Consider the following 22,880-nt stretch of genomic DNA (forward strand, 5'->3'; position numbering starts at 1 on the left):
AAGGTCTAGCTATATCAGTAGTTCTTAATTGGCGGTGGTGAATAAAATATCTTTTTTATTCATTAGTGATTTACGATAATAATAATATAGTGTAATTTCATAACCGATAACAATTATTTAAATATTTGGTAATTAATATAAAAACCTGCAAAAGTGGTCCGTAGTATGAACAGTTGAGTTGAGGAACCACTCGTCTATTATCGTAGGGAATAATAAGTATTATAGTTGTACACCTATATAATAATATTCTATATCGTAATAATAATTATAATAATAATAATTAAACTGTGTAACGAGTGCAATTGCGCACAAATATACCCGGGGCCGGGACGGTGGCTGATCTGTCTGAACCATATTACGCCCAGACGGGGCCCGCGGGTAAGTACCTCTGTATGTATGGGGCACGGCATTACACCAATATGACGCAGAGATATGGCCAGAGGCTGGGGAATATCGTAACCGCTAACGGACCCGACGGCAGATAACTGCCATTATTCGACCACGAACAAAGGAATCCTTTCGCGCGACGCACAGACGATTTACTCCCGTCCGCCCAGCCGACATCCGGCCCCGGGGAGACGATCCCTCTCTCGCGCACCGAACCCATAACGCCGTCGACTGTGCGCGTGTGCCCGTGAGCGCAATTCGTTTTTACTTTGTTTGTGTTGTGCGTATCTCTCTCCTCGGCCGTCCGCCAAGCCGTCGCGAGAGTCAAATGCACGCGACAGTAGTTTTTAATCCTCTTACGTATTGTTAATATTAATAAACTTAATAACTGTTTTCGTGTTGCCTCGCACCGGGCGAGATGAACTTTTTCTTCGAGACGAAGAAGACAGCGACGTTTAATGAATTTCCAAAGTGCAAATACGCACACAACAACCGTATCCCTTTCCGGGCGGTGAGAGTGAAGAACATAATACACACACACACACATGCACATGCCTATCAAGTACCGCTGTAACGGAACTCGTCGTCTGCACGAGATCTAAGACAAAAGCTTTTTAACCCTCCGTCCTATGAAAGATCTGTGACGGCCCATAGTGCACAGTGGCTGTGGTGAGGGGGTTCGTTTGAAGTGTATGCAGAAGTACGACCGCCGTAGCCGCCCTTATTGCTCCGGGCAACAAGTGGTAATTCTTCTAAAAAATGCGTGACGTGAGAATTCCTCACATTCCGTGTTAACTACTATTTTTTTCCCTTTACTCTTATTATAAAACCTTTTATTTAATGAACTATTTTAGTATGTCGAGTGCCACAAAAAAATAAAATAATGAATACACAAACTTACAATATTATTCTAACCTTTTCATTGTGGTTCCACAACACAGTTGTATTTATTGTTAAGAAATATTACAGAACACTATAAATCGTATGCTGAACTTCAATTTTTAAAATACCTCTATATTCTAGAGATTACTTATATTATTATTTTTGTACTCGATTTTATTATTTTTTTTATTTCCTCGATAATATAACATTTTGTTTTTGTAGGTTCATATTGCTCTAATATTATGAAATAAATATACTTTTTCATATCGATTGATGCGGTTAAATAATATAAACAAAGTAAACATTTTAAGTTCAACAAAACAATATTTCAAAGAAATTATAATTTTCTATGTTTGTTATTGAAGAGTACCTATTTTACTCCAGTCATATATTTCCTGAATTTATATTTCGTTTGACTATCATAATTTCTGTATAGTACAATCTATCCATTTACGTTGAATAGAACCATTAGTGTTTGTTTTATCATGGCTAATAAGATAATCGTTTTGTCTTGAATGTAAAGGTTTCATGGTAGATATGTTTTATACTGAAAGGAAGTTACACTCGAGTAAGCTTGGCAGAAGAATTTAGGGTTCTACGCGGAAGCGTTCAATTTCTGTCATTTTTTAACTTCCTTCGATATAATAATGAACTATGTATTATATTTACTAATGTCTCATTTTATTATTATTGTTATTATTATTATTATTCCTATATTAAGACTAACATTTTAACGGTATAGAATCACAACTTCACACGAGTTGTTGACAAACAGTTACACTGTCTTAGTAAATAGTGTACAATTTAGTCTTATTTATCAGCATATATTTATTTTAAAATATTTTTTTTTAATATCTTAATAGTATTTATTTATATTTGAATGATTTACTTTTTATGTTGTAGTTGGTATGAAAAATAATTTATTTACGTTGAGCAATAGTACAAATATAAAATACTTTATCATGTGTAGGTACTGAATTTAAGTTTATAACCTTCGAATAATATGATATGTATTCTCAAGACGATTTAATACCAGATGTTGTAGAGGAGTGGCATTAACCTGTAGACAGATTTGTGTTAAATATATGTGTACATGATGTGGTTTATTGTGTTGTGTAACGACAATTAGTATCAAATTTGATGTATTATATTGCTATACATTCATTAAGTAGTATCAGTTTTAATGTGTTAAATAATTTATCATTTTACAAACGATATATTGTGTTCACAGGAGATAATCTTAAACATAATAATTATTGATTTGTATAAAATAAATAGGTACTATAAATTATATTAACACTTACTTTACATATTTTCATTAATTTACAATTATAGAAAACTTCAAACTATAATACTTTTTTGCACACTGTAAAGTGAATTCCTGTATATAGATTAATTATTATTAAATCATTTCAATGGTGTCACGTCCTCTCTTCTGCTATAATATATGTTTAGACATAATAAGTAATTGTATATTAATTTTATTTCCCCTCAAAAAAAAAAAAAAGAAAGAAAGAAAAGAAAAATATATAAATTTAAAATATAAATATTAGAAACAATTATTAAAACACTTCGCGTACCATCACTATTTATAGATATATGACTCATCTGAGAATTTATCTGCACCGATATTCGATTCAAATGCTTCAATAACATTTTGTGTGGGCTACAACTCCATTGAGTACAGTACTACAGTTTACCTTTTTCATGATCCGACTGAATACAGACGCAATCAAACAATAGGAATCCAAAAAATATAAAAATACAATACGATTGATTACAGAAATACGTACAACGTTGCCATTTTTATTATTTATAAAATAAATATATGACAATGTATTGTTTTATTATTTATATATTAAATAAATACGTATTTCTCAATTTGTATGATATATTTTTACTAGTATTTCTTATATAATATTTTGTTTTTTTTTCCTTTAAAGTTCTATAAAATTATTTGTAAATGTCATTCAAAATAAATATATATATTATTAGTGAGTCACACATTTTAAAATATTATCCCTAATTAAATATTTCTCACTTTTAACAAATATTTAAGTAAATTATTAGAATGTTTATTTCTTAAATATTTGTCACAAGTTTTTATGGTTACATTAATTTATTTTTTTTTTCAATAAAACTCATAGTTTTATAACTGTTAGTTTCAATTGATTAATTATCTTCATTGTTTCAGCCTGAATTTCTTGTAAAACCAAAATTATCAATTGTTATTATTGGTACCTAAGTCTTGTAGAATTGTGGACTGTATATTCTATAAAATCAACCACGTTTGTTGTTCTAAAAAAATATTTTACCAATATTTACGAAAATGTAAGAAAACGTTGCATTCGTCTAACTGTGCTTAATTGAATTGTTCAAAAATATAAGCTGTACTCAATTGGGTTCCCCTGTTCGTGTATTATTTATATGCTGCTGAGTCTATTTATTTGTTCGAGGTTACAGCCGTTTTAAAACTCCAATTTTATCATTAATATATTTGTAATTGTTGATATCCTCTGTTTTTATAATCAACTTATCTAATTTATCACGAGAAAATATCGCTTTAACAATGAATTTTGTCTTGATTGTTATTGAATAGTAAAAGGAGAACAAAGTTCTGTATTCATCTGATTGCCAATAAAATAACAAATAAGAAGATTAGGCGCTAAGTAAGCGATTGAAGATAATCTTATGTAGGATAGTCGAGACTGGTCGAAAACATTGTATTTATTGAAACAACTTCTAAGAGAATATAATATTGATAATAAGCTAAATCTAAGTAAGTTCAACAATCAAATGGTAAAAAAAAAAAAACAAAAAAAAAATAATAATAAAAAAAAAACAGAAAAGCGGAAAAAAGAATTAGATAAAGTTTATCTCGGGAAATGAAATATTGCAGTTTGTTCTCAAAGAAAAGTTACCGTTACGGCGTTTGCACGATTGCCGCGTCCGAAACTTTCATCATTAGGACTCAGGACGAGAAGTGCGGTACAGTCGTGAAAATTTTACCAGACAAGTCGGACGAAATGGACGAATGGGTTGGCTGGTTGGGAATATGGGGGTACAAGATCGGACGACATATAGGTGGGGTGAGATGGGTGAAAACTGGATAATATGATAAACATTTTATCGCAGATGTTCGCCTCGTAGCGATGTTTCAGACGATGCCATCAAGCTGCCACTTAACGAGACTTACTAACTTCGCTAACCGCCGCCAGCGCTGCACATTGTGGCACTCATCGACGAACTACACACGCCACGATTGTTCGCGCTATACTTGCCTCCGCGTTTTACCGGACACCGAAACGACAAATGTCCTGACGGCTGTCGGTCTGTGTTATTTTAGTCTTCTCCCCAATCGTTTTAAATATGTGGTATATTATAAATATTATTCATATGGATAGCTACCCGTGTATAGTAACTACAAGTTTTTCAGTTAGTAAACGGACCCTCATATTTGATATTACATATTCCTGTATCATAAAATGTTTGAGACAAATAAAAATACAATACACCTATACACTGCACATAATATGTTAAATATAGCAGTGGATGGAGTGGAACATAAATTACATGTTTTGTGATTGAATAATTATTTAAGGTAAGGTTACTAATCCCGGCATAGGATAACATAATAAGTATAGTATAATCTAAACACACTATAGTCAACATAATAATTAGATATATGGTTAGCTTCAGTCGGCTACCGTTTTAATCACATAACCTTATTTTCATTTAGTTTACTCCATAGCTTATTTATTATTTTTATCAAAAATATGCGTATTAAGCTTACAAGTGTGTCTATTATATAGTTTGAGTGTATTATAAAAATCTGTACATTTTTATCCCTTAACTCTATCTAGTGTTTGATATATCCATCTCCGTGGCGTAAAATACGTCAGTAAACACTATTTACCCAGTGATATAAAGTTTAAACATTAAATAGTTAAATTAAAGTTTATATTATATATAGGTAATATGTTATTCTAGAATATTTAATATTATTTACTACATAAATTATAATAAACATCACACAAAAAACAACTGAACGCACCTTGTAAAATATTTTTATAACTTGACTATCGTCATTTCTAAACTGTTATACTTTATGAAGTATATACTGTTACCTAAAAACTTACGTCTATCACATACTTGTATAATGTACAACACTAGAAATCATATAATACTTGTCTTTGTGTTGACAGATGTAATATTTCGTGTCCCCAATTTCTCAGTTGGCAAACAGTCGAAATATTTAGATAAAGTCTTCAATATCTAAATATATTGTATATTTATATATAATATACATACATACATAATAGGTATAGAAGTGTGACGTAATATACGAATATTATATATCTTTATTCATCGACACAATGATTTATAATAACTGGTGAACATCTAAACTGTTTCAATGATTTGTATAATTTGTGAATACACACACACACACACACACACACACACACACACACACACACACACACATAAACCATATAATCCATGGTCCGTGGATATACGGAGCCTGCTGTGATATGGTCTACATCTCTCCATCGCTACGAAAACAGACATCCTCGGGAGTAGGTTGCGTATATTTATACTATATTCAATAATTGGGTCAAGTATTATGATATCGATTTGCTGAATAAAACGGATTATTGTATGTATATAGTGTCGCACGCGAAATAAACACGAAATTGTCCCTCACGGTAGAAAGGAGGGGCTTACCTCGGAGCAGTGCATTTGCATTTTCCGGCGAAGTAACCGTGCGTACTACGCTCTCGTTCGATCCCAAAATAATAAAAAGTCAAAAACTAGCATGATAATTGACGTAATGACGCGCCAATATGTTACTAGCATATTTTCTATGAATTTCGTTCTACACATTATGCCTACTGGCCACTTCTCTAGCTGTTTCCCGGTTGTTGTTAGTTTGGTTTTTGAACTGAATACTTACTGTAATATAATACATCAGATTCGTATAATTGTATTTTTTTAGTACGTGAAATAGACATAAGCCATTAGTTTTGTTATAGCAGAAATTAAAAAAAAAAACTCCAATTAAAGTTTTTTGAATAGTGACATTTATTACATCGTTGATTTTTTTAAGTGATTTAAAATTATATTCTCTGAAATCTCTGATTTTGGACGTAGTATCAGGCTAATTTATCGAATCCAATATAAAGCTAAACAATCAAATATATAAAATGTAACTGAACACCATTGACATTGCTCCAATCGTTTGAAATATTTCACGCTATACGCGCTACGCGTGTGTACGTACGGTTATCGATCAAATAAAGATTATAAAAATAACAATACGTTACCTTTTGTTTGGGGCGTTTGTTAATGGCTTGAAAAACATTTGCATGCAATAAATTTAAACATTCATGATTCCGCTTTTGGTAAATAATTCAAAATATTTTGTCTAAACATACACACACACAAATATATATATAGATACGTTTAATTATTGTTTTGAATTTATTTATACTATATTTTACTTCAATCAAGATTGTTTAACAAAAAACTTAATTCATATTAAGTTATCGCCATTTAATAATTGTGTTTCTCGACATTTCAAAACTTAAACTGAAGTTGACGTCATACATATCTTTTAAATATATAAAACGAAACTCAAGTTATCTGCCATAACCGCAGTCATCTAATACAAATATACACACAGTAGGTACACAGCTGTTGAATAATAAAATAATATTATTTATTTTTTTTATATCTATATGTTTATAAGAAGTATATACATTATACGTTTACTATTTATGTATGATTATGTACTGGGCTATAATTTTGTAAAAAACCTTACCGCTGTTGTATCTCTTTCAGTTTCTAAAAAGTTTAAAGTCGGCATTTCGGCAATATCAATAATTATCGACAAACCAAAAGTTTTGAATATTATGCGCCTCCTCCATCGCCAGCTATCGTGACTTGCGCGCGCACATAACGTATTTATCATACGGCGCCGGGTTATAATATGCGTCTCAGTGTATATTTATTTATGGTCTGTTTTTTTTTCTGCAACAAAAACCCAAAAGGCGATTCCTCACGCGACTACAGCGTTTTTTATTTTATTTTTTTTTTTTTTTTGATGATTTTTTTTGTCTAAAAAAGTGGGTTGGTGGGTTGGAAAAAAAGTAAAATATTATTTTCCTCCTCCCATTGTTCGAGCTTTCAGAGCTTAATAGAATTCCGTTTCAGCTTTTTTGTTTTTGTTTTGTTTGTTTGGTTTTTTTTTAGCGTGAGAGCCACGCTACAGTTCCGTGTGGCTCCGCTTTTGTCAAATAAACAATAAAAAAATGTATACACATAAAAAATAGAAATAAAAGGTTCAATAAGCCTTGCATGTTTTTAATCGCATTTCTCCGGCATTTTGCCGAGACAACGGTAAAGTATAAATGTATAAAAACCATCATGGAATTCTATGGTGAATTATTGAAAAATATAATACATAATAATTCCGTAAACTTGTCTTTGCGTGGCTTCTCGGATAGGCAATTCATGTTAACTAGTACTACACGACACTGTACTGACTTTTATCATTACGCTCCTTTCAGTAATGCATTCCGTGATACATGAATTCGCCATCTATTTGATTTAGATTTATCGTGATCATATAGATTTTGTATGCGCCTCATTGGAATTCAAAGTTTTCAAGAACTTTTCGCATAATAAATTATCGATAACAAATTGCATAACGTTACCGCGTAGTTTTTTTTTTTTGTTTTGAACAAATTTGACAGACCAAACATCCAAATAAATAATTCAACTTTAACAAACATCAGTTTTTGGTAAATTCGATCAGTATTTCATCCAAACATCTCGTTAAGTTATCCAAGTATTGTCGTCGAAGAATTTGGTGTATTCGTGTATTCAGTGCAATAATAATCATATTCATCTATACCTGTCGATCAAATATGAAATTTATGGAAATTAATATCAATGTAAATTGGAAAATATAATATAGATATAATATATTTGATCTATTAGGTATCTATAATACTTGAACCATTTTTACAAATTATAAATGTTGATGGATTACTAATAATTTATCACCATAGCCTACATATTTAAAATCCATTATCATGCACACTGTAGATCACTTATACTTAGTACACGAAGTTAATAACTCAAAATCTATGTGTTTAAATATGTATTTAGATGTGTCAGAATTTCCAGAAAAATTATCATAATTTAGTATAGAAAAGGGGTTTTTCAACTGTAAAAAAAGTTAGTATTTCCTTAGAGAAAACTCCTTAAATGAGTATAAAATATCATAAGAATTTGAAAATTTGATCTTTAATTAGGATGACCGAGACTAGTTGACTTACTTTGTATACTTGTATTTTAAATTTTTCGAGTTGTGTGATTTTAACGCTGTAAATATATAAAGATATAATATAATGTAATATATAATATTAGTTATTAATTATTATTATTTATTTATTAATATATATAAGTCAACATTAACAAAACAATCACTTTCTACAAACAAACCAAAATTGTATATTTTCAATTTAATATAAAAATTGTATGTAATTTTTTTTCTTTAGTATTAAGCTCGACCTAAGTCGAAGATGCTGAAACATGAATAGAAAAAAAATAATTAAAATTAATTTACTAAAGTTATTTAATTTGAATAAAACAAGTATCTATATAAAAATGAAAATAAATATCTCGTACTCATATTGTATACCATAATAAATATTCCCCAATATTACTCATAAAAGGTCAACTAATCTCTTTATGATGAAACAATAACTAAATAATGTTTTTAATGTCTTTACTAATATATATCATCAGTAAACATTAAAAAAAATGTGTATAGTTAGTGTAAAAATAAAATTTTTCATACACTGTTGAGAAAAACATGTTAATGATTAAAATACGAAAGGAAAATTGTATAAACACATTGACTCTTATAGTGATAAACAACCATACCGGTATATATAATTTAATGATTGTATTATAGTATGTCTAACTTAAATAGTCGATTTCAAAAATGGACTTCGACAATTTATCCCAATCACCCTATATTTATAAACTTAAAAACTGTGTTAGTAAAAAAAGGGGTAAATATCATGATTGATCTTGGTTTGGTGATCTTGTATAGTACAATCGTCTATCATAAGTAAACAGAATTCAACATATTTTATTATTTCTATTTCTCGTTGATTGCAACTGGTAAAAATCATTTAATATATATTATTTATTAGGTATTTTAATAAATATTAAAAAACATCAATATATTATACAGCAAATAGCTATTTTTCGTGATCGCAATTTACAAATAATATTTACAGATTATTTTATTTCAAACCAAGTAATTTTTTCCACAATCGTGATTATAATCTTACCCTTAGTGCATAAGTTTAAGATTGAATACAGAAATTATATGTTACTTGTTTGTGCCATTATTGTTTTCAAATATAGGTCACTGCCATAAAAATACTTGTATTATTATTTTCCATTTTTGTATCTCTTTTGGAATTTAATAAGTTTAGTTATACGGTAGTGAAGTTAATGAAAATTTATCGCCTTGGATTTGTCTGAGTTTCATGCAAACCGGAAGAAGAAAATGTTAGGTTATGAATCGCGTTTTACGATAAAGTTACCGGGTCTGGAGCGGTGGCAGTAGTATTGGCTTGGCTATTGTGTTGAGTTGTTGTTCTCAAGACACATAAATTACACGGGCAAAACACTATTAGCCGATGTAAGGGCGGCGAGCATTAGGAATAGTTCAAAATCATATGATAATATATATATACATAATACATATACAATATACATAATGTGTATATATATATTATATATTGTTAATGTATAACGACAACGACGTTTACACCGAGTATATTTTACACTTGAAACAGATACGCCACGCATTTCCCGTTGTTATCGCGTGATTTACGCGATACGCGTATAACCGCAGTCTAAAAACCAAAGAATAATAATTCGGAATACCGGGGATCCCTACGAAATTTATAGTCTTCTAATAAATTGAAACGTTTAACCATATACACCATTCACTTTTCGTCGTCACCGTGAGCGGCCATGTATGTGTGTACGTGTATATGTGTTTTTAGTGTTAACGTACAGAAGTGCTCGCTAGTTTCAAACTCACTCTACTTGAATTATTAAGCTAGAAATTTATGTCGCTTTCTGTCCAGATCCACAACTCGGCACGTCAATTAAACCGGCGCGTAGAGTGACACGTACACGGCCGTGTTTTGTTTTTATTTTTTTATAATTTTTAATTTATACAGTCTTACATATTTTAAGTTATCTAAAACAATTTTGGATTTTTGTCACTTTATATTTTACGGTGTCTTATTATACCTTTCAGTTACAGTTACACTCTGTCACTACAGTTATATGATAAAACTATATACGCCTTTGTCAATTGTCTAACCATGTTGTATACACACAACAATAAATAAATAAACCAAACATTTTTGTTTAAATTGCATTGGCATCTATATTATATTTTGTTTTAATTTTTTGCTATCTATTCTATATAACTAAACCCTACAAATTTAGTAAAATCATACATTTTTTTAACGTTTTTTATCAGATTTGAATTTCTGCTACACAATGCTTCCAAAAAAAAATAAAATCCGTTTTATATGACAGTACAGCCGCTGGATGAATAAACTCTGCAAATAATGTACTTTATAATCTGTCTAATGTCGAAGTCTGTTATCGAGGCGATACTATGCAATTACATTATAATTTTTCCTATTAATTGTGTTACCTACACCGACCAGTTGTTAAATACGAGCATTTTTCATCTCTCGCATGGTCTCACCCATTAAATACAAACATTCTCATTAATCGCGCCCCTTGTACCAAAGCAATTTATTTGGTGCTCGTGTTTTGATCTACCCCTTACAAATACTTATCATTTATTCACATTCTGTGAATTCTGAAGCGCACTCCTTGTAGAAAAAAATGAATTAAGCACATCAAATGTGTACATGGTTGTTTTTTTTTCTCGTTCCAAGTGGAATGTCATTAACGATAATTGTTTGAAGCTACCTAAATAAAACCGTACTTAAAATTACAAATTGCTCGGGTATCCTATAACGGCTGCTGTTTAAAAAGTAGCAATTGTGTTATGAGTATTTTACATACATACAAATCTAAAAAGTCGTCTTCTTCACTATTTGGTGTGTAGTTTTATTTTGTTTTATTTTTGTTATATTCACACTTCAGTCGTATGCACATCGATGACATATTATTGTATCTAATTATTGTAGTTTACTGAATGTTAAAACCAAAAGCTCTAGAGAAAAAATGTTTTTGAGTATATGCTTTATCTCTGTGCATATAATAAGAAAGAAACGCAAGTGAAATGTTCATTTATTATTAGAAACTCAAAAAGCTACTTTGGATCTTTTCCAAATTATCTTTAATTTATTAATTTGTATGTTTTCCCTTACTAACGCAACACAATGTACTTGAAAGTTTACTGTTTGGCCTAAATTTCCAACGATTTGCATAAAAATGAAATGTGTTTTTAAATATTTCACAAATATCATATGTTCATTTTTATTTTACATAACCCTTAAATGAAAATATTGAAATCACACCTCAATAAAATAATAAATGTATTTATCTACAAATCCCATTAGCATATTATATGTATAACGATAAAAACAAATTATGTATATCAAATACATGTTTTTTCTATTTTCTAACTAATTTTTAATTTATTTTTAGGTCCCGAGGGTAGAATGAAATAACAGTAATAATGCTGATGCGTTTGATCTTTTAAATATATTAAACACTTTATACTGCACCTATTAGAGTAATTATTGCGTATTTAATGTATTCATCAGTCGTTGCATATACATATATTATATAAACTATATAATTCATCAACCATTTACAATTTAGTATCCAGTATGTATTAATAATACTGGATTTATTTAATAAATTATATAATTTATTATCGGGCCTCGACAGTCAATTATTTATTTTTTTTTTTTGAAATCACTATAGTTATATTATTTTCATACGTAGACTTCATTATGCCAATATCATTGCCATTATACGTAACCTTCTGATTGACCAACATTAAATGTTAGCATATGAACAATAGTATATACTCTTAAACACGTGTACATTACATATTATTATTTTTTACTCTCGATGTTTCATTAATTTATTAATATTATCATTTTATAGTCGAGGAACTGTTATGTTTGGCCACGTGGAAAGACGGATCGACGAAGTACATGATCGGTAAGCTGGAACACACGCCTACATCATCGGATGAAGAAAAGTATCGGTGCTTTGTTGTGGGAAAATCTATGGGTGGCACGTTCGATATGGCCCAGTCAGGCGATGCAACGTGTAATGGTATGTCATCGCCCACTGACGGGTCAAGAACGATGAAGTTTGTCAGAGGTAAGTTGAGAACAATCATGCCATACGAACGCACTCCCTCTCGTTATCAAATCCACGCTATTTCATAATCTCTATCTTTATGCATCCGATGAAATTGCTTGAGTTAAAGTACTCGTATATAATTTATAATATCAGGTTTAATTCTATATTAAGGTTTTATTTAGTGTTGTGCATTTTTTATTCAACGTATCTAATAGCTGGTTATTTTCAAATCGGTATTACATTTTATTTTACCAGTGGTTTAACAAAATTGTTCAACACAACCCAACCATGTGGAGTTTTGAATATCTTAAAATTCTATTATATTTCTTGATTCTGAATACATCAAAAAAGCAATTATATTTTAGATTCTAATTCAAGTGGGAAATGTATTTTTCTAAGAAAATACATTTGATTACGGTAAATTTTTTCAAAAACTCTTATCTTATGAAATAGAAGCATAGTGTATTTCAAATAGTATTTTTTTTTTTTTAATGTGCATTAATTAAAAATAAAGACCAGTGTGATTTCTTGTAAATTCGTTACAAATTTAAGTTAGAAACACTTTTATACAAAAGTTCTATTAATTATTCATCGTGCGTGTTTTTGTATTTCGATCAAAATTTGTCATCACTTATATAATTTAACTTAGTATATAAAACTCTTAAAGTTATAATTAACTTACAAAAAACCATTTAAATTTTAAATTATAATATTATAGTATTCGTTTTGTTTTTTATTAAATTGAAGATTTCTTATTTTAAAATTAAGACTTTAAATTTGAATGTTAAGTTATTCATTCAATAGAAAACCCTATTTAATTTATTTTAAACTTTTACTCATGTTTATAATAATAACGTTTACAATTTGAATAATGTCAAAAACACTTTAGCAAATTGAGTTCCACATCGATGCGTTTTTCGTATTCGATAAATTATCTGTGAGTTCATATGTATATATAATTAAAATACAACACTATATACCATGTACTTAAGTGAAAAATATGAGATCAGAGTCTTTGTTAAGTACCAATAGTGGTTTCTCCTTCTCATTTTTTACAAATGGTCTGTTTTAAAAAATAATCTCCAAAAACTATTAAATAATGAATACGTATATAATATTATATTTAAATATTTAATCTATTCATATCAATTCCTTACTTTAATTATCTCGTATGTTATTTACACCATAGAAATAAATGAAAAGGTAAAATATTTTCTATTTAAAAAGTGTGAGATGGAATGAGTGACTTACATTTCTAAGTTTAGCATGTACCTGTAGGTGCTTTAGAATAAAATACATTTTATAATTTTAGATAGGTATGTTATACCTATATAAGTAATAAAATATTTTTTTCGATTTTATTTTGATTTATTTATTCGACTCGTGTACATACAATATTTCACAAGTCTTACGATTTGATGTATACGTCATAGCGCATGTAATCGTGACACGAAAGTCTCATCGAATGGTAGTTTATAATAGTCTTAAAACTTCGCCTAACCCAAGTGTAATGTTATTTTAAGGTGTATACCTCAGGGGTGCGTCATACTTACTAATGTCTTGGGAAAAAAAAAACTTTGTGATTTATGACGCCCTCAAAACCGAGTGTCGCACGACTGTTAAAAAGTTTTCTCAGAAGTAACTTTTAAACCATAACTAATGTCTGGCAAATTAATTCTTTCAAAGAACAATAATATTAAACTTCCAAATAGGGGTTATATTGTGGCAGAAAAATATGATACTTAAAATAATGTATTTTATAACCCTTTTGTCTTATGGTAAGCATATTTTAAAAGTGAAAAAGTTTTTGTTTTAATTGATTTCAAAGCAATTAAAAGTCATTGAAAAGAATTAACTTCAAACCACCACCACCACCACCACCGCCACTTGTTGCCCGATAGCAAACCAATTTCCATTCGAATCGAATTTCTTCGAACTATAATTGCATAGTCATGTTTAATTTACATTGATTTTTTTCCAATTATATAACAGTTATTTTATTTTTTTTACTTTTAAACTCATCTATTTATAAAACGAAATATTCATAATGATACCGTTGATCGAATTTCTTATTCTATGTACGATAAAACCGTGATTTAGGCGATACGTTTGTTTTTATTATCGTACACAATCGAATTCGCTGAAACAAGACGCATATTCATTTGTAATAAAACAAAAGTGCTTGAAATGGAAAAAATCAATATCGTAAATATATATATATATAACTACGTGTCCCGATAAGCATTTTTAGATATGTCGTAAAGTTTACAAGGTAACGGTAGTGGTGGTCGTCTCTTTTCAATATATTTTCATGTTTCTCGATAAAAACTTATATTTAATTTACAAACGCTATCGAAGTTTATGTAGTATTGTAGTTGAACGTAAATAGTTGGAAAAATTGGGTTTTGCGATGACGAGTCCGAGCGTACACGATGATATAAATATATATATATGTATGTATGTAAGTATGTATGTATGTATGTATGTATGTATGTATGTATGTATGTGTATCGTATTACGTTTGCTATACTTTTACGTGTATATGTAGGCATTTGTCAAAAATAGAATTATATTATATATACGATGAAGAGTGCACTGTGGCTGTATATTCACTGGTTATCGCATTTTTCACGCACAAACTTTTACGTTACGGAAGTGAATACGAATCGCCCGGAGATTTTTTGATTTTTATTTCAGACACGTTTCGTTTGCGAAAATCTGTCCGCCGCCGCGTAGATTTCGGATTAGAAACTCTGTCAGTCGGTTACTATTCTGTGCAACCGGCGGCGCTTTTGTACTATTTTTATTTGATGCGCGTGTGTACTGCCGATTCTAACTCTGAAATTTCGCGTATCGACCTTATCCTTCTCTCCTTTATTCGCGTATTCGACCGGAAGCATGTGTATGAGGTAGAGAAAGAGTTTATAGTTGCACTCTTCGTAATTAGATAATATAATATACATATTGTCTCGGAGTATCACACGGGAAATTACTGGGTCAATCGTGGAGCTTGGTCTTTTCTTAACTAGACGTGATAATTACAAAAGTATTTGATGGTGTATAATAATAGTATGCTTGATTAAGTTTCAGTGTTAGTCAATGTGTATGATTAATTTGTTTTTGATGATTTTCGTTGACTGAACGTGTCAGTTTCTACCACGTAAGGGTTATTACGAATTGAATAACGTAGGTAGGTATAGGTTTAGGTACATAAACCTAATGAGCTAATTTTCAACATAGTTGTGGTAAGTGAAAAGAAAAAAGTATTTCATAAAATAAAACGATAAAATTTAAGGCCAACCGTTTTGGTTGGCGTTTACTCAGCGCACGCTTTCCTCACGGCTTTTGCGAATAACGTTTTTTTATGCGTGAATAATATTATTTCGTTAACGCGGCGCAAACGATAGGCAATTTAGCTACATCACTTTTGCAGTTCTATTTTTGCTGCTATCCCATAACTCATTCATAACAATGATATTTTTAACAACTGCAATGTAATGTGATATAACAATCATAATAATAATAATAATGACAACCACATTATGATATGCTGATGAGTGTGTTACATTTTACAAGAACGACATGATACCAAAATCTCTTAAAATAAATCTTTGATCAGTAATAATTTATATCATTCACGATGTCATTAATTTAATTATTTATTCATTATTAATTTAATAAATATTGTAATAATTCTGATTTTCAAAGTGATTTTTTTCTATTTTTTTTATAATTGCCTTATGTTGAACTTTTTAGTGGAGTATATGTTAACTTTAGTGTGTAAATAATATAGATTAGGCAATTTTAAAAAACTAATATGATATACGTTCATCTATTTATCTATTTATTTCAAATTCTAGTATAAAATCTAAAAAAATTTTCAACTTTTATCTGATAAATTTATCAGATAACTTTATTTGAGTTATTTGGTTTTTTAACTTTCAACTGAACAACATTACCTTTTTACCAATATTATTATAAAGCAATTTTCATACGAATTGACTTAATTAATTTTCTATTTAATATAGTTAGGTATGTACTCCTACTTCATAGACTTACCTACTTATATAGTTTTAAAATAAAAGATGAATGGTACTCATCGCAGTCGACTGGATTGATGTAATAATAATAATAATAATAATAATAATAATTGACAGCCAAGCCACCGCCGTCGGAACATTATATAATAATTTAATATGAATTATAATATAATATAATACATATATTTTATATTATAATGTGTTATACCATAATATATCACGGGTGCCGCGCTTCGATATGGTATATATTACATAATATGACCGCCGCCGGGGAATGTCAATACGTAGCCAGTTATTAAAATCGCTGCCGCCGAAATACATACAAACACACGTACATAATATACACACACACACGTACATAATACACACACACGCGCGCGCACGCATCCCTAACGCTCAAAGCTCACAGTTCGTCATATCCGGTGTGTTTACACACTACCCCATCAGTGCTCGTTGTCGTATTGTATAATGTATAGATGTACGTCACGAGGCCTGGTATAAAATATTATTTAAGTATTAAATATCTGTATTATATTCACAGGTATCTAATAAAGTGGCCGGAAATCTGCGTACGCTTTGCCGGCGCCATCTTTTGTAATATAAGTATTATAAATAGATCCATCTGGGTACGCCCAAATAGTATAAGTATACTATGACGACATTCATATATGGTATTCGCGCCGAGGTTATCATTCAGGCCGCATTCACGTGTAGTTTTCGCTCTGTTTATATCACGTTTTCCTTGCTAAAAGCTATCGGTCATCCCAGATGTGCTGTTAGGACGAACTTCCTATTCTACAACGAAAACCTTGATTTGCGTAAATCGTATTTATTATGATTACGTATTACTAAACGGAAAAGTGCAATGTGACCAGTAAACCATCCATCCAAATCTAATTAACCGGATAATGCCTCGACAGTCTACCCGTTGGTCGTCTAAATAAATATTACTAAGTATACTAATTTTTATGTACTAAAATCAGTCGATTAATAAATCAGGAGTTATCTATAAACTTAAACCATCACTATTTCGTTTGATCACTCACCCACTTGTCTAATTCAATCTAATAAACAGACAAAGAAAAATATTATTTTTTTCGACCACACCACCACTCTACTCTATACAAGCGTGGCCCCCAACCACCCTCCCCCATAACAAATAACTCGGTAATTGTTTAATGGCACAGTTCCATGTCCCAACTATATATGCATAACTTATTAGTTCTGGTAATTCACAGTAGGTAACATATACGGATGATTTCAATATTCATAATTTATAGCACAATAACTATATAAACAATTATTACTCATAAAAATGTACGATATTAATATAAAATGCTTATATTATATTAATATCATAAATAAATATATTTTTTTTTTGTTGCATTTTTCGTTATTTATTAGCATTGTTATTTATTGAATCCGTCAATAATAAATATTTTTATGCATATTTTGCGTTAAATTATTATCACTGTTATTGATTCAATCCGTCAAAAATATATTTTACGATAGTCGTGTAATTATACACTGCACCCTTCGCCACTTTAACAACGGGATGTCAACGGACAAAAACCAACTACGTCTATACTATAATGGTTAATATGCAAAATATGCATAATTTGTGTATATATATATCGATATCAAATTGAATACGAATGTCAACGTTTGTCGACTCTATCCATCACTATATATTAATTATTATTATTACTATTACTATGTATAACAAAACCATAAAATTTTACCTCAGGGGTTCTTGGACTGTTCTAAAATATAAATTATGACCACGGACCACTCTCTCCACCAAAAATTAATAATTGTATTTTGATTGTTATTTAATATTAATATGATTTAGTTTTTATCTTGATCAATATGTAGAAAATACAGACTGGAAAAGATACAGTTCGGCTAATGGTATCAAAAATGTAATTTCAGTTTTTAAAATGTCAATGTATACCAAAATTTGATTAAATTTTTTATTTCAAAATGTTTCCGCATTTGAATATGCAAAACATAAGAACCTTCACTCTTACTGATTACATTATGTAAAATCAACATTTTACAAAATCTACTAAGGCGTGTACTTGTACTATACAAAAACGCTTTACTTAATGTTTAAAATAAAGAAACTATTAGTATGAATTTATTGTCTGGTTGAAATGGCAGCTATTACAATTTAAAACATATTAATATTACAAATAGCTACTAAATTAATGCATGCTTAGAACATTTTGTAAAAGGTTACTTAAATTTATGAGTTTGTACAGCTAATTATAGTTACGAAATGAGAAATGCAAAATGTGATTTAACTTTATGCTGTATAGTTTAAATATGATGCCTTTTTTAAGCACAAATAACAAATGTTACGTTGACATGATTTTAATGTTATTCGTTCCTATGTACAATGTTTTTTTTTTTATCTGCTTCCTTCATCTGTATCGCGCATACATGACAATCTTTACAATACTATATGTATAATGTACTCTATATACTTGTATTTTCCTCAAGGTATCCACACGACGTGTTCTCCCTTTTCGCGTTCATATAAAACTCGTGTGCTACCCTCTTTTGTCTTCTATACCCATTGAAATTACCTTTATATTTATTTAATGTCCCTAATCCATGAATATATACATATATGTGTGTGTGTGTGTGTGTGTGTATTTTTTCATCTTCATATCGTTTTACGTTCGTTTAAGGTAACACTTTTTTTCTCCTCAATTATTAAGCTAAACACGCACGTACGTATTTTACCGTTTATAACTCCATTAGTTTATTGCTAAAATAAATATAATTTTATACGTCGAGACCGGTCGGTTGGAAAAGAAAAGAGCTACGTGAAATTTCCTCAGTATAATTTTCGTATAGTTTGCACGTAATCCATGAAAAACGTACTACCTACAACTACGTTCCGAATGAACATTTAGAAAAGGGTCGAATTCGATTAATCGTTTTTCGATACTTCTAGGTGTATTTCTGGTATCGGATTCAATCTTAATTTGTTTTATCGAAACAACTATACACAATGAGATGTTGCTAGCAGTTGTATAATACATCTAATTTTATTTTGAGTGTTGTGACAAACATTTGCAATTTTATAAATCATGTTTTATTTCACTGAAAAAAGTAAATTTATTATAGTATCTACCTTATATTATACTATAAAATAATATAAACAATATATATTGTTTTGTGTACTATATAGTTGTAAATACGTAAACCATATCAATCGAAGTATGCATTTTATTTTATATCACAAAATCATTTAACCTAAATATAAATACAAAATAAGTAATGTCAAATGCAATTAAATAAAACTACATTTACTTTTTAAGAATAAATATAAATTAAGTAAAATTCTTAGTTTTAAAAACAATTTATTTTTTTATTTTTTCTTAAGTTTATAATCGTATGTTTTTTTCAATGACATAAATGAATAAAAAATTCACTTACTTAACCTTAAAATTTATTATTAATTCTCATACTCTTTATTATTAAAAGTTTTCAAAATGTTTTAATGCAATTTACATTCATTATTTTGTAATGAAAAATTGATATTAAAATGTAATAATACCAAAGAAGTTTTTCAAAGAAATTTAATTGTTTTTTTTTTTTTTTTTTTTTTTTTTTTTTTTTTTTAATTTAAATAGTAGAATTCATTGAATATTAACTTAAACTCAAATTGTGTGTATTAATTTGTCAATAAAGCTTGAAAAAAACCATCAACTACTTAGATAATACACAGACTTTTTTAATATTGTTGATTGAAGTTCCCTTTATCAACAGTGATTCACAATTTAATTGTGATGTTCAAAAAAATACAAATGGATTAGAAAAATAATCATAATACCTACAAATATATTTTATTAAATTAAAATAATAGTCAAGTAATATTTTTTATTATATACTATGCATGTATATCGGATGATATTTTAGTATGTTCATTAATATTTACACGTTTTACTCAGGTATTTTCAGTATAAACAACATATAAATTAATAAAATAACAGTACTAAAATGATTAATATTCACGGACATTTATGAGTCACAATTTATGCGTATTTCTTTTTTACTACACAACTTGGTTAATTACAACTGCCGATTAATATTGTGTCAAAAAAAAAGCTATAATAACCGAAACCAAACCGTAAAACCAACATTAAACCCCTTCGGCCTTTCCTGATCCGCCATGTTCCCATTATACTGGTATACAAGGGGAGTAAAAGTATATTGCTTAAGCCGTGAAAACATTTTATTTGGTTTTTATGGTTGTGACATTGCATAGGTTTTACGATGCGAGTTTGAAAAAATCTCGCTGTAAAAGATATATCACCTTTTGCCAAAAAAATCAATTAATATAACATATATATTGGTTTCTTTTAATTTTCTTGACAGCGAATGGCGAAAGGATGTTGGCCGTTGTTAGATTTTTTCGGCAGACCCCTATTTCAACAGTCACTTTGGAGGGCAAGAGAAGAAGGGTAGCTGTTTAAATTTCAATAAACATGGTTCTCAATTCGTTTGTTCGTTTTTCACTAAGGGTTCTTTGGGGAGAAAAAGCAGTTTTAGCACTTTTTTCGACTAGGGTATATCGTAATAGGAATGCGTGTTCTCCTCGTTTTCCACTTCAACATCTTTAACGCGAGTTATATAGTCACAATAAAAAAAGACGACGATACTTTTTTTATTTTTAATCTCCAAAACTTAACATATTCTCGAGGACCGTTTATGTAAAATATTTCGAAATGTGCGTCATCATGACATTATTTATTGGTCCGTCCAGGAAATGGACGTTTCAAGTGCCTATACTCGGCAAAAGGCATTTTTGTTTGCCGTACTGTATAAAATGTCTCTTAAAAAATCAAAATTCTATTTTATATGGTTTTTTTTTTTGCGTGATTTAAAGTATTTGACTTTAACTTATTCGATTGCGTTCATTTAAACATCGTCTTCTTTGATACCACCAACAGTTCAATAAAATCGTGTAAACAAAATGAGCAAATTTAGAAAACATTTATTTTAATGAAATGGTTTTTCATTTTTCGTTTTAAAGCCGCCAGACAATTACATTGACGATCGATTTAACCCTTCACACACTGTCATCTGTATATCATCGATACGCTGTGTGTTAAATGATATGAATAATGTAAATGGGTATAGTAGTGGTTCGTCGTCCCCCTGTGTCTTGCACCCGTCAATACCAAGTCCTTGAGGATTAAAACAATAATATATGTGTGTGTGTGTGTGTGTGTGTGTGTGTGTGTACATTTACACAGATATCTCAGGTATATTAATTAATGGTTAATTAAACCCATATCTTTCAAACGTCTACAATAAGGCACTATTATGTAATATAATGTCTATGAACTTTGCGGTGCGTGTGTTGAGTAGGTATTTATATATTGTATATCTACAATCTACACATACATATATGATAATGTACGTATTTGCGCAACCGCGGTGCATACTGTATAATGTGGCAATCCGAAACAATTTACCACCGCCGACTTGTAAACGACCGAGTTTGTCAGCATATGGCCCGCTCCGATATCGATTTCCCGGGAAAGAATGATTGTTAGCTTTTGACATAGTGACGGACGAACGAAAACAGTAGCGCGGTGTAATGTGTGGCGGACGGTATATACACCTATGTATATAAGTACGATACAGAATGTGTGTGTGTGTGTGCGATATAATATACGTTTGGACGTGGGCCAAACTTCGTATATATATATATATATAGAGAGAGAGAGAGAGTAGTGTGGTGTCGTCCCTAAGGCGGAAACGAGCAGAAAGGGTGAGTCGACGGTGGTGGAGGGACCGGTCGACGACGGGGGATAGAACCGCACTTGGCGTACGGCGGTGAAGGTGGGGAGGGTAGAGAGGAACCCATTATACGAAATTAAACATTCTCCGCGGCCAAAGGGGTCTTTATCGCGATGTATATAGAAAGCACCAGCGAACGTAGGAATAGTTGCGCGGGGTGCGCTTACGCACGAGCGGACGGATGGTCCGCGGTGTAGCAGGGGAAGAATACGTCAACCTACGCAATCGGAATGGACGAGATAAGTACATGCCAGTGGATTGTATCGTAATAAATGAAGCGCGAAATAATATAAACGCCTCGGCGGGCGATGTTGTGTAAGTGGTTATTTTTGGTGCAGCGATAGC

The 22,880-nt window shown here is 30.1% G+C and overlaps 1 protein-coding gene across 2 annotated transcripts in view; it reads left to right on the forward strand.

Annotated features, from left to right (window-relative positions):
- LOC113548786 overlaps positions 1 to 22,880 on the forward strand; it is a 139,268-nt gene that overhangs the window by 97,164 nt on the left and 19,224 nt on the right. For both annotated transcript variants that reach the window (XM_026949853.1, XM_026949852.1), the window contains exon 7: positions 12,469 to 12,690. In XM_026949853.1, coding sequence (XP_026805654.1) covers positions 12,469 to 12,690 — 222 coding nt within the window. The remainder of the gene's footprint in view (positions 1 to 12,468; positions 12,691 to 22,880) is intronic.

The sequence above is a fragment of the Rhopalosiphum maidis genome, chromosome 4, assembly GCF_003676215.2.
Source record: "Rhopalosiphum maidis isolate BTI-1 chromosome 4, ASM367621v3, whole genome shotgun sequence".
Classification (NCBI taxonomy): Eukaryota; Metazoa; Arthropoda; class Insecta; order Hemiptera; family Aphididae; genus Rhopalosiphum; species Rhopalosiphum maidis.